The 14004-nt window shown below is 38.6% G+C and overlaps 2 protein-coding genes across 4 annotated transcripts in view; one reads left to right on the top strand and one right to left on the bottom strand.

The window, feature by feature from the left end:
• col4a1 (collagen, type IV, alpha 1) overlaps window positions 1–4828 on the bottom strand; it is a 56170-nt gene extending 51342 nt beyond the window's left edge. Inside the window, exon 1 of one of the 2 annotated variants that reach the window (XM_088353570.1) lies at window positions 4528–4828. In XM_088353570.1, coding sequence (XP_088209696.1) covers window positions 4528–4596 — 69 coding nt within the window. In that variant the 5' untranslated portion in view covers window positions 4597–4828. The remainder of the gene's footprint in view (window positions 1–4527) is intronic. The other variant, XM_088353569.1, reaches the window with a different exon arrangement.
• The window catches only part of col4a2 (collagen, type IV, alpha 2), a 94383-nt gene continuing 84980 nt past the window's right edge, over window positions 4602–14004 (top strand). For both annotated transcript variants that reach the window (XM_088353568.1, XM_088353567.1), the window contains exons 1-3: window positions 4602–4921; window positions 4991–5098; window positions 5170–5221. In XM_088353568.1, the coding sequence (XP_088209694.1) occupies window positions 5061–5098; window positions 5170–5221 (90 nt within the window). In that variant the 5' untranslated portion in view covers window positions 4602–4921; window positions 4991–5060. The remainder of the gene's footprint in view (window positions 4922–4990; window positions 5099–5169; window positions 5222–14004) is intronic.

Genomic DNA, 14004 nt, shown 5'->3' with positions numbered 1-14004 from the left:
ACTAATAACACTTGACTTCGACAGTGCCATGGCAATGGAAATTCAATACCCGATCTTGGGAGTATTTTCATTGAGTCTCTAGAGGGAAAGGTCCGTCCACTTCATCTCCTGCTTTTTGATGGACTCCGTGGGTAAGCCATTGTCCTGCTCAACCTCAGGGAGTTCACTCACTGAGATGGTAACATCTTTGTATGGCAGTCAGTCTTCTCTACAGCCATCATCAATGTGATTAAAACTCAGCGACAAGTGTTAACCCAATATACTGTCATTTGGAACGTTTCTACTCACAACTGCCATCTCCTGGCTTGTGTCATCATTGCAGGCTCTGTCAGCTTGTTCATGATGTATGTGCAAGTACTTGTATTTCTTACTTCTGCTCAAATAAACTCTTTTTGATTTTTCTGGGGGGGCTGGGCTAGCATTTGGTCAGTCCTAGAAGCAGGCCTTTTCTTATTCTCATTATTTTCACATTACAGTAACAAACAGAAACAACAACAAAAACACAATACTTCACTATCCAGCATTCCCTCTGAGCCCCTATTCATCCTACTTAATATATTCAGCCCTCAACAGCTTTGCTAAAAGTAAGATAAAAGCAGAAAGGTGCTGCTGAAAAAAAAACATATGTGCTCCTTCAACTTTGGACATTGTTAACACATACTTAAAAGTAAAAATGTTTAACCTCCAACTTTTCTAAGGACACGTCAAACAATGCACCCCACCTTTATAAAACCTGCATGTTGGCATTATTCTGATCTTAATCCAACTATCACCTGCATGGAAACGTAATGATGGATCTCTCAGGAGTCATTTAGCTGAACCTCTCTTATTCAAGGTTGCATGATGAAAACGTGTTGATATTCATGACCTAAGTTCGATATAAGCAGTACAGTAATAGACCAAACATGAGGTTGTGCTCAGTGAAAGGCCACACAAAGGCCAAATAATCAGTCAAAAGTTGAGCATGTAAGCTTGTGTTTGATTTGAAATATGTGTCAACACATGCGTTTTAGGAGACAAAGTGGCTCCAAGAAATCGAACCAATATTCCAAACAGTCCCTGTGTTCATTGGATAAGCCACAAGATGTCAACCCCCTTGTCCCTGGGTGAAATTAGCCCAGATGGTTTGTGTTTCTTGGAAAGTGGATAAGCTGCCTGCGCTACTTTATTCCAACCCACAAATTAGCTCATCTGACTTTAATGAGAAGTTGAGCGATGGAGGATGTCAGTCTCGTGCGATAACGCCGGACTTTCTTACGAGGTGTCATTTCCTTTTGCTGTGCTGCTGTTGGTTCTGTTCTTCGTCATCTTGTTCGCAAGATAGTTCTCTGGCATCGCCTCCCCCTCACCTGCACCTCTGCTGCAACTGTGTGGGTGGAAAATATGCCCGAAGGTTCGCCAAAAACGTTTCAGCTGGATTTCATCTTACTCTTCTATTGCTCTTGAAAGCCAAACAAATGGGATCACATAGGGCTGAGTATCGATATCGTGAATGACAGACTGCAGAGCACACCTGATTAGAAGCCGCAAGATCAAATATAAGAAAAAATAAATTTCCTCAAAGCACCGCTTCTCTCTCGCCCAGCGGCTCCTGCAACTCTTTAAATCTATGTCTGATGGGTGACTGACAGCAGAGAAACGAAGGCTCGGAATTGGAGACAATTGACACCATATTAATGTTACTGACTTTGTTTTCAAAATATTGTGCAATGGAAGGTATTTTAGTTATCTTGTTGACACTGTTGTACAGTATTTGCATTTGTTATATTGATGGTTTTTGTGTTTGACTCTCTTGACTTTTGTTCTTAAGCAGTTGTAATATAAATATTTCCATTTATTATTTTATACTGTAAAACTTGCATTGTGTTTATTAATGACATTTTTAAATGAAACATTTTTAGAGCCTATATTTTTGTGCTGTACTTAACGTAATTATAAACCAACTCAAGGGGGAAAGAGGTACAATTATTTAATGATCATGACATTTCTAAGCAGAAAGTATTGGTATTTAATCGGTTGAATTTCAATTTATACTAACCTGTGGTGATGTATTAATGTGACCTTCTAAGATGAGAATCACAAAGACAAGCCTATGTTTACTACTATGGCGGAAGAAAATGCGAATCAGGGCTTCATCATTTAAAATGTAAGCCCTATTTTTCTAGATGACAGTGCCAGGGCAACCAAACTGACGAAAATAGTGCCAGATTGGAACACAGACATGTTTTTGTGCTTTTTGTCATTCCCTTGTCCTCAAGGAAACTCCACCAACCTTTCTATGACTCCAATTATACAGAAAGAGAACAGAAGCTGTTCAATTTGAGTGTATAAATTGAGGACATGATTTGCGGGTGCAAAACTTAAGATATTGTGAGTACATTGTAAACATTCAAGAAAGTACTAATTTCTCCCGTTTCACTCCTGCATATAATGTTGGCAAAAACATGGACTAATTTCTCTCAAAGGGCATCATAAATGTTTCCAGGTGTCACCACGGTGTTTTGTATTCAGAAATCATGCTATGTGGAAAAGAGCAGCTTGACATTTTCCTCAGTGCAGCACGAAAAAAGGAAGAAGTAGCCTCTGTGTTTAAAATGCCATACATTTCTGAATATGTCAAAAAAGAAGAATGTCTCTAGGTCCGCCAAGTCCAAGGTCAGGTCAGGGGACCAGTTGCGGCCCTTGTTGAAAAAAAATTCCTCTGTCATAAAATTAATACTATGTGGCCTGCCAGTAATGTTGACCGCATAATAAAATATTTCCCCCCCCCCCCCCCCCCCCCCCCCCTTAAAAATCTCAATTTAACCAGATGATGCCAATAGCCCTTTGGCCACTTTGCTCTGTGAGAATTTTAGCCCACCACATTTTTGACTTGGCAAGTGTGAATGAAAAAAGGGAAGTTGACTTTGAGGACTGCTGCTTCCCGGACAAGTGGAAATTGGTGTCTTTTTTCACCAAAATCAATAACAACTGTGTCATCCTAATTTACCAAGAAACTGTAGCTGTTTTTAAAGAATAAAATATCAAGAGGCACTGCCAAAAAAAACATGCTGACTACCAAAAGCTAACTGGAAACAAATACTGTGAAAAGATGAAGCACCTGGAAGCTGTTTTAACCGCACAGCAGCCCTTTTTCATAAGACCCTGTGAGTCAAATGAAAATACTACAAATGCCAGCTACAAGGTCTCGATGCTGATTGCCAAGCACTGCAAACATTTCACGAGCGTGAATCTTTTAAGACTGTTCGAAAAATGCCAGGTTGAATAGTTACCACTCACACATTTTCAGCTGACCAAATCTGTTTTGCTTTCTGAAAAGTTTGGACACCCCTGCTCTAAGTCATTGCTGTCAAAAGATTTTTTTTTTTTTTAATAGATGCAAACTAAATGCTCTCTAGCCACCAGAGAAGTGTTTACAGTATATAACGTGGTGAATTTCTTAAATCTGCATTCACTCAACTGTGAAAGTAAACCAGTTAACATGTTCAATGTCAAACATGAAAATATTTTACCCATTGATTGTGAATAAATATGTTGTGTTTAGAAAAAATATTCTTTGTTATCTGTGATTATAGTAAGTACTGAGAGACAAACCTAAATATTTGGACACACTGTTTTATTGATTCGGCCCGGCTCAGAACGAAAAGTCTGAATCCGGCCCCAAAGCCAAACTGAGTTTGACATCCCTGATATCTTCTTATTGTAATTTGATTTGGCCCCAGAGACACATCATTTATTACATTTTATAGCCTTGAACAGGTCATTTGGGAGCTTAACACCACATAAGGGCTAAAACATCAGGTCATTGTTTTACGTGATCTTCACTTCACCTTGTGCTTCTGCAAGATTGTCTCGCGGGGCAGATTAAATCTGTGGACGGGCCTGATCTGGCTCGTGGACCGTAGTTTGCCTACCCCAGTGCTTAGTCACCAGCAATACTCTTATGAGTTTGAAATCTCTTTTCTTTGTTTCCTTTTTTTTTTTTTTTTTTTGCTGGGTAAGGTTTTGATTTCTTGTTTTGATTTGGAATATCTTCTCAGCTAAATAGAATAGGGGTAGGCACATAAAAGCTTGGGCTTCAGTCTATTCCTTTTGCACAAATGTTAAGGTGTTATATTACAGTACTGTATTGTATAGCTTGTCTTTCTTTTTAAGAGTTTGTTTCCTTTTGATAATTAATGATCCATGCGCTTTTTTGTAGAAAAAACACAAACAAACGTATACTCAGTGATGCTCATTGTGATGATGATCTACAAGTGGATGTTTAGTTTGATAGTGTTCCTTACATGCTACACACACATATAGACCCTCCCTAAACGCACCACCCCAACTTCCCCCACGAAGGGAGGGGGAGTACAGTACAGTGACTCTAATGACTTGAACTCTGCACAAGTTAAGAAATTAATTAAATCAGAAGCACGCTCCAGCACAACCATCACATGTTATAATAATCATACAATTACCTGCATAAAACCAGATTTTTTTTGGCTTCACATTAAACCCTCCAAAACCCAAAATAACACTAACCTCAGCCTCGGCTCGGTCCACACGTGACGATAGTGCCAAAAGAAGTAGGATCTCGGTCAGCAGCATCATGTCTGTATTCGGGGTGTCCGCGTAAAAGCACCCGCTCTCAGCTCCTTTTTGCGCTCAATCAGCGGCGTTGCGCACTCTACGCGTTGGCCAGCATGTTGCGTCCACGAGCGATTTGAAGTTCTGATCAAGTCCAGTTGGGTTTATTTCGGGGGGGTTTGGACCACACCACACCTACCCCCTTGTCCAACCCACCCAAAACGACCACCCTCGCCCATCACGCAAAAGGACACGACCAGCTAGAACACTTTTGGACGTTTGCGCGTCAGGAGAGGACACTTTTGGAGAGTATTCTAGAAGGTTTTTAAGCTTAGAACGCAAAGGCCAGGTGAGTTTTTATTGAGTTCTAGGGAGAGTTCACGATAAACGTTTAGTTGCCTCTTTTGTTTCATTGTAGTTTACTGCGTCCGAGCTGGATATAATCATGTTTTGAAACCTGCGTGGCGTGGGGCTGTTTTTTTGCAACGATGCAAGCGGGTCACAGCAAAAACGTGAGGCATCTCAGGTGAGCGTCCGCGCAAAGATCTCTAGATCAATACACACCCTTCTCCTGATCATCATCAATTCATTGTACAGGTTGCTGCTTTTGTGCGTCTGCGTGGCCGTGTTGGTGTCCGGAGCACACGCGGTAAGTGTTTACACCACGTGTTACGTATCTGATGCGGGTATCACGAGTGACGAGTTGATGCAAAATGCAAAAGCTTGGGAGAGCATGGGTTTGAAAATTAGACTACATTTTTTTTGAGGGAAGGGGGTTGCGCGCGTGTGTTGGGTGAGCAGAGTGGGAGTGTCGTGTGTGGGGAGGTTCTCCGAGCCAAAGGGGTTTGGTCTTGGCATAAATTCTCATGCATTAGAGCAGGTATGACTTATGGCTCTTTTCTTAAGTGATAGTCTTCACGGTATATTTTTAATTTCGGTTAATTCGACCTGGGGTGGTGCAGGAGCAAAGTGCAGAAACACTGGTTAGTACAGGCAGAATGTCAATGTTGCAGTGATTCTTAATTAGGGCTGCGCAATTAACCAAAATCAAATCACTATTGCGATGGGATTTAGTGTGATCGCAAGACACTGCAGATTTTTCAAGGATTTAAATTTCCCCTTTGTTATTTTAGTGATGGAGTGTTTGGCCAACCAGTCACAGTTCGGGTTTAAATGGCGCAGGCCAATCAGAGTCACGTTTTAACAGAACTAGCCAATAAAGGTGAGGCAAAGTTTGCAAGCAGCTTGCCACACACTCATGTCTGTGCCTCATGAGCAGACAAAATCTGTAAAAGCTCCTCAGAAGAGGGCACTGTTTTCTTAATTGAAAGCACTAGTCTTAAGTACTCACGACAAAACAAAATTATAGCAAAAAAAAAATGCATCAAAATTGCAATACTGTTTTGAAAATCACAGTTCTTTTTTTTCCCCAAAATCGTTCAGGCCTAATCTAAATAGCGAGGGCGACAGTCCAAAGGTTCGTTAGGCAGTACTCAAGAGCCGTAAGGGCAGGTAAGGGTTCGGTACACTGAGACAAGAGCGCTTGAAACTAGCACAGTGTCAAGGAAACAAAGTGCTTAAATAGTGAAGATGGAGAGGTGTGATTGGAGGTTAAAAGGACAAGTGACCCCAGGTGTAGGGTGAAAATGAGAGTCAGGAAGTGAGTAACCAAATAAGGTAAGGCAAAGCAAGAAAGAGCAAGGAGGCGAGAGAACGGGAGAGAGAGTGAAAGCATACAGATAAAATGACTCAGAGTTCAGGTTGTGACAGAAGCAACAAAATACACACTTGGTCAGGTCCAGAATATAAAGTGGCAAAATTTCATTTACAGTTTACAGTAATGGTATTACACCATCAGACCCTGTGAATGAAAGCTCATTAAAAAATGTATGTTCACTGATGAAACACTTTATGAGGAAAACCCACAGAACGAACTGTAAACACATGAAAACACCAGCCAAAATCCAAGAGCAATTTGATTGAGTGAGTAGTAGGGGTGGGTGGATTTCTGCACACAAAGCGCACTTCCTTAAATACAAACTGTATGTATCCTACTGATTTGCAGTATGTTGTGACATAAAAAAAACCTCAAGCTTCAACAATCTTACAGTAATTAAGGGAGAGATACCAATTTTTAAACTGTATATTTTTTGATGAATTTATTTATACTTATAGTGTGGCTCCTATAAATGAATAAAAAACATTAACATATTTTGCTTTCTTGGCTCTTTGAGTCAAAAAAAGTTACCGACCCCTCCGCTAGGGAATTGATTACTTTACAACGAATGCGAAAGCACTCACAAGGACTTAAAGTCTCAAAATGTCATATTTGACCACTGAATGGCACTGTGCGAGCGAGGGCCAGTGCCACACCACCAGGGTTGGGTAGGGTTACTTTAGCTGGATTACTTTCAATTACTTTTGGATTACGCCAATACCAAATATGCTAATAAAAGACCAAAGAAACTAAATATGAATAAAATTATGACTCACAACACGTGGTAAGCTTTCTCTCCTGGCTTTGATCTCTTTGATCTCCGGCAAAACTAACATAAAATGCGACAGAAACAAAATGAAAATAAATCCAAACAGCTTGCCTACATCATTTTTGCCGTTCCATGTATTCTGTTACTCCCCAAGCCTGCACAAGATTTTGTAATTTTATTCATATTTAGTTTCTTTTGTCTTTTATTAGCATATTTGGTATTGGAGTAATCCAAAAGTAATTGAAAGTAATCCAGTTAAAGTAACCATACCCACACAGCACAGTATGGCGGCAGGATGCTGGACAAACATGGCGGCAACCCAAGTGGGGATTCCACTGTGAAAAACAAATACAGGTTTCTTGACCAATTATCTTTTTTGATAAAATGTATCACTGGTATGATATATCATTTATTTTTGCCCAGTATTCCAATCAATGTTTTTTTTACTGAATGAAAGTTTTTGGTACCACTATAAAATGATCTACATTTTATACAGCGCTTTTCAAGTCAATGAAGACTTCCCAAAGCGCTTTACAAATTTACCAATGAGCGGCCGTGCAGCCATGTAAGGCGCCAACCTGCTTATTTGGGGCCTTAAGGGTTCAGTGTCTTACCCAAGGACACTTCGACATGTAACACGGAGGAGCCGGGATTCAAACTGCGATCTCTTGATCCCAAGACGAGCACTCTACCTCATGAGCTACTGCCGCCCCACTAGAAGGCACTAAGTATTATACACTGTCCCATCAAAATATTCTCAGTTTAGGATTTTTACAATATATAAAAACCACATTATGGAAATAGTAGTATTGCCAAATGAAAGTTGGACATTATACTATAGCTGTGACATTTTCAGTGATGATGACAGAGGAGGCACATCAGCCAATGCCTCACCTGTCATAATGGAAACACTAAATCCAAATTATATTTAATGGTCTTACAGAGTCTTTCAATTTTTCATAGTTTTGACATGTAAGTATCCCAGAAAGTATATGATTAAGGCAAATAAAATTCAAAAGTAATAACGTTGGAGATAATTACCAGCTCGGTTGCCTTGGGGTAGGGTGCCTGCCCCGAGTCTGGGAGGTGGCTGGTTCGAGCCTCGGCTGACTCATACCTAAGACTTACAACATTGGTACCCATTGCCTCCCTGCTTGGCGCTCGGGGTTGGAATTGGGGGGTTTGGTCACCTAATGACTCCAAAACAACACACGGGTTGGTTAAACTATCGTCGCATCTGTGTAGTCGTACGACTGTGTATGGGAGCCGAGCCCTGGTAAAACGGGATGAGGCAAGGAAAAAGAAGAATGTTGAAGATAATAAATTATATTTTGTCCAAATCTGAATAAGAAACCCAATGCATGTGGGACATATGATATCACAAATGATCAAGATGGCCACAGCCTGATATATGGCATACCTGATACAGTGTTTGGTAGGAGCTGGATTACCGACTTGATGTATGCCGTTTCTCACATTTGTGAAATTGTTCACATAATCCACATGCTTTTGAATTTGTCATTCAGATCTGGAACAAAAAATTGTATAATCCTCAACATTACCACCTTTTAATTTATTTTATATATATATATATATATATATATATATATATATATATATATATATATATATATATATATATATATATATATATATATATATTATATTATATTATATTATCTCATCTCATCTCATCTCATTAGCCGTACCGCTTATCCTCATTAGGGTCGTGGAGGGGCTGGAGCCCATCCCAGCCATCTCCGGGCAGTGGGCAGGGGACACCCTGAACTGGTTGCCAGCCAATCGCAGGGCACACAGGGACAGACAACTCATTCGCTCATTCACACCTAGGGACAATTTGGACCGGCCAATTCACCTGAAATGCATGTTTTTGGAACGTGGGAGGAAACCGGAGTGCCCGGAGGAAACCCACGCAAGCAGGGGGAGAACATACAAACTCCGCACAGGAAGTCTGGAGCTGATATTATATTATATTATATTATATTATATTATATTATATTATATTATATTATATTATATTATATTATATTATATTATATTATATTATATTATATTATATTATATTATATTATATTATATTATATTATATTATATTATATTATATTATATTATATTATATTATATTATATTATATTATATTATATTATATTATATTATATTATATTAAATATACCACAGCCATATCCCCCTAGTTGGAGGTGGTTAGAGTAATTTCTGACTCTTTTTGGGAGATTGATTCAGAGAAGGGGATTCCCAGCCCCCTCGCTCCACCCAACTCAGGTGTTGGGAGTCATTTGGTGACCAAAACCCCAAATCCAGTCCCTAATGCTGAACGCCAGGCAGGGAGGCAACGGGTACCAATGTTTAAGTCTTAGGTATGACTCGGCCGAGGCTTGAACCACAACCTCCCAGTCTCGGGGCGGGCGCCATACCCCCAAGGCCACCGAGCTGGTTTTTAATTTAATTTATTTAATCATCTACTTTCTTTGATATTTACATCTCAAAAGCTGTTGTGTTTTTTTTTTTTAACATCCTGATTTATTCAGTACTGCCGTTTCTTTCTCATTTAACTTCACACATGTTGTTGTTTTTTTTTAGAAATTGCTCAATTTTCACATTACATTATGAATATCATTGTTACAGTTAGTATGGAGTATGCTGAGCGTCTGCAGATGCAGAGTGAGGCACGCAATTCTCTTGCCTCATGGCAGAGGGTAGTAGTGAGACCAAGGAATTTGATTGGGTGCATACCTCAGCCCCAAAAAATAAAATTAGTCATAGTATTAGCAAGCTAATAATAAGTCCAAGATATTGAATATTATTATTCTCATTGTATTGTTTTCGTAATGGAGGATTACCTATCTGACAGCATATTCAAAATTAAACAGATTTTAAATCTTTAATTTGCAAGGATTATCATGCCTTGAGCATACTTTGCTCTGATAGCCTCCTCATTTCTAATAATAGACCTGATTGTCAACTGGTTACGGCCATGTGACATAACAAGGGTAGCGATTTTTCTTTTCTTTCGTTTGGTTTATGTGTTTTTGCTTCTCTCTCCAGTTAGCATCACACCATGCAGTGGGACCCATAGCAGATAACAAACAATACTATATTGTAATGCCGACTTGCATAATCTTTTCGAAGCAAGACTCTGAACTGAATGAAGATAGAGAAAGGCATTGTGGAAGGTAGTTCAGCCAATACCACTGGAATGTCAAACTTATTTTGGCTCTGGGGCTGGATCCAGACTTTATATCTTAAGGTGGGCCGGATCAGTAAAAAATTAGCAATGCCAAATACTAACCTTAGTTTTTCAGTACTATGCTTCATCATTCAGCAAATATTTGTCTGTTAGCCTACAAACTATAATCACGGATGATAAGGGATATTTTCAAAGCAGAACACATTTATTTACAATGAAAAAAAATACATGTTTGGCAGTGAATGTGTTAACAATTGGTTTATTTTAACAGTTGAGTAAATGCAGCTTTACAATTGAACCAACTCACCACAAACATAGCAAACAAACTCAAGTGGGATCTGAATAAAGTATGCTTGCTTCAATTGTCATACCTACTTGAAATGAATAAAAAGAAATCCATAATTAAGAGTTTTAGCAGTGAACAGGCAACAACAACAGATCAAACTACTATGCTGGGCCTGAGAAAATACTGCACAATATTGTCTTTAATATGAAACCAGCTTACACGTCAGCTGTTCCACACCTTTACTGCCCACTAGTGGTTTGTATTTAATTAAAATATCATACATGTTGATAGAAATGTCTGAACGACTTGCTGAGAGCAGCATTTTATATAACGTCAACCAATAGCAGACAGGCATCTTAGATACGTAACTCAGTCACCGCAAAGATTGCATTTTGTATGTTTTTGTACATGCGAAACTGTTTGTTGTTGACCCAAACTAGACCAAAGGGCTCTCTATCCTAGGAGTCTACTGTATTATTCTTTATCTTTTCCACATTTTCTTCTTTTTTTAATAGTGGAACAAATACATCTCCAGATTGGGGTTTGTCAGTTTATGACATGAATGAAATGTTAATTTGAGCACCGGCTGCTTGTTCCTGGCAATTTACTGACAGGATAGTAGCCTTTACGTTTACTACTTTAGTGAATCATTTTGGCAGATACACGTGTTTTGGGTTTGTTTTGGCTTTGCTGTCCTGGCAGCTCTTTCAAGCGGTTGGGTGGTGAACATTTCAAAGTCATATGAAACAAATCTTTGGGATGAGAGCTTGTTTTAACATGAAAAAGGCAACCTTTGTCCTCTTTTCTTTTTTTTAACTTTAAATCAGATTTGTTTTTTTTAAGCATGTGACACAGCATAGGTCGTTTCATATATTGTGCTGCTGTTTCAAGGGTGACTGAACTACAAGAGACAGTAGAATCAACCCAGACGAGTCAATCATCTGTTTCTAGGTGTATTACCCCGTGAAGATGTAATAAAAAGTATAAGACGACTATTTTCCTATTTACATTCATTGAAAAGTGATGCTGATGTAGCTGTATCATTATTTACACAGAAAAAAGTTCAAATATGCTAATTTGTGAATCATGGAACAATGCAGTGTTCATTCTTGATTACAATTTTGCTGAACCAATTTTCTTAAAGGTAATGGGTATTTTAATGAGCAATGAAAATATCTCTGTTTGAATGATTGTTGTGCTCACAAGACAAAGAAGTAGGTTAATTTCTTGTACATCCTCTTTAGCCGAAGATTTTGTTCAAGATGAAGAAAACAGCGCCGTTACCAATTGCAGCCAAGTAGGGCATTTATTCTGCATCTTTGACCTCAAGACCTGATAACTAGATGTGATACAATATAGAAATTATGTTTGCAGAATGTCCCGATACAATGCTTTTTCAACGATAAAGGCATGAGATCTCATTTTCAAAGGGGTCATTATTTTTTTTATTTTTTTTGAATGAGTCATTAGGTCACCCTTACTGCTCAATGCCCAAGCAGGGAGGCAATGGCTTCCATTTTCTTGTACGTCTTTGATACATCTAGGCCAGGGATTGAACCCCTCATCTTCCAGTTTCAGAAAAGACAATCTACCACAAGGCCAGAGAAGGTATTTTCAAATTCTATACCGATTACATCCTGGAGTATTGTCCGATACCGATATATGATTGGATAGCAGCAGAAATTATACATGCTGTTGACCTCACCTATGGAAAACATCTATACATTTCTTTCCAAAGCACTAGAGATTATTTTCAACAATTTTGGGGGGCTATAATCCAAGACATATATTCTTCATAAATGCATTATATATCCACAAAACAATACAAAGTGGTGTGATGAATCAATTGAAGTTGAATCCTGCACCGCACGTGCAACATACTCACTCACTTGGCTTTTATTTTGAAAACAATGATAGGAAAGGACCTAGCAACCAATAAATGCAGGTGTTTCGAATACAATGCAGTTACGCTTGTTTAATACAATACAAGTAACAAAATATTGTATTTATTCTCTATTTCTATCCATATTATTTTACATTGTTACATGATTTTGGTTATGGTTGGGATTCTGGATATTTCTGGACCTATACACTTTCTTTAGCGCAGTGGTTAGCCCATTTGCTTACCACCATGGAAAAGTGTGCTGGTCCGTAGAGGGATGGCTGCAACTAGCCTGTACTTGCCCAAGGCACACCACAGGGAGTGGTGCTCCTATGACCCTAGTGGTTAAGGGATTCAGCTAATCAACCGTTTTTTAATATTTGATCTTTCCAGCATATTTACAGGCTCAATTAAAAGATGATTAAGCAAATAGTTTGTGATACTGTATATAATCAAGAGCCAATTTTGAAACTGTATCAGAGTGGTTCATATAGAAACTATCCGCCATAATTAATTTACTGTCAATGCATGGGTGAGCAAAAAACCGCCGGCAAGCCACATGCAGCCTGTCAGGCTTTTTCATTGGGCCCTCCAAATGAAAATGGTCAAATTATTATGACATATAATAGTAAATAAACTACTAAAAATAGGAAAATGATTTTGGGTGCCAAATTTGTCCCATTTGTCCCTTTATGTGTCTACAACTAAAATACTATTACACAAGTACTACAAAAATCAATCTGAAATCAAATACTTGAAAAAAAGGACTTAATTAAAAAAAAAAAATCCTGAAAATAAAAAAATACCATAGAAATAATACAAAAATACTGCTACAGTAATATGACCAATATACTAAAGAAATACTACAAACATACCACTGAAATATAACAGAAAGTCTTCCAAAAACCTAGTATGGAAACACTTGAATAAAATTCTACAAAAATACAAAACTACAACTACATTAAAACTATTATACAAAAATACTACTAGAGAATTGTGACAAAAGAAATACTACAAAAATACTACAACAAAAGTAGTACAAATATACAAAAAAAACACAACCGCAGTATGACTACAAAACTAAATAGCAAATGAAGTGCTTAAAACAGGGACCTAATATATTGTTTTGCTTTAACTGGAACAGGACACCCTGAACTGCTTGCCAGGGACAATTTAGACCGGCCGATTAATCTGACATGCATGTTTTTGGAATGTGGGAGGAAGTCGGAGTGCCCGGAGGAAACCTACGCAAGCACGGGGAGAACATGCAAACTCCATACAGGAATAAACCAGATGTCTAGTATAACTAATGCTCAAAAAGGAGTTTTCTGACTGTTGTTGTTACTCTGAGTCACTTAGGGTCAGCGTGTAAATTGTGCCAATCGATTTTCCAAAGAAAGGAAACAAATAGTAACAGAGAGCAAAATTGGATTGGATTACAGCTTTTAGTGCAAGGAAGTGCAATAAAAAGAAGGCCATTCTCACATTTGTACCGGTACACAGCCAAACATTTGCCGTAGGGGATGACCCAGAAAGTTTGTTTTCAAATCAC

This window comes from Urocampus carinirostris, chromosome 14 (genome assembly GCF_059441175.1).
Source record: "Urocampus carinirostris isolate Australia breed hairy pipefish chromosome 14, RoL_Ucar_1.0, whole genome shotgun sequence".
NCBI lineage: Eukaryota > Metazoa > Chordata > Actinopteri > Syngnathiformes > Syngnathidae > Urocampus > Urocampus carinirostris.
This window is presented reverse-complemented; position numbering and strand designations above follow the sequence as displayed.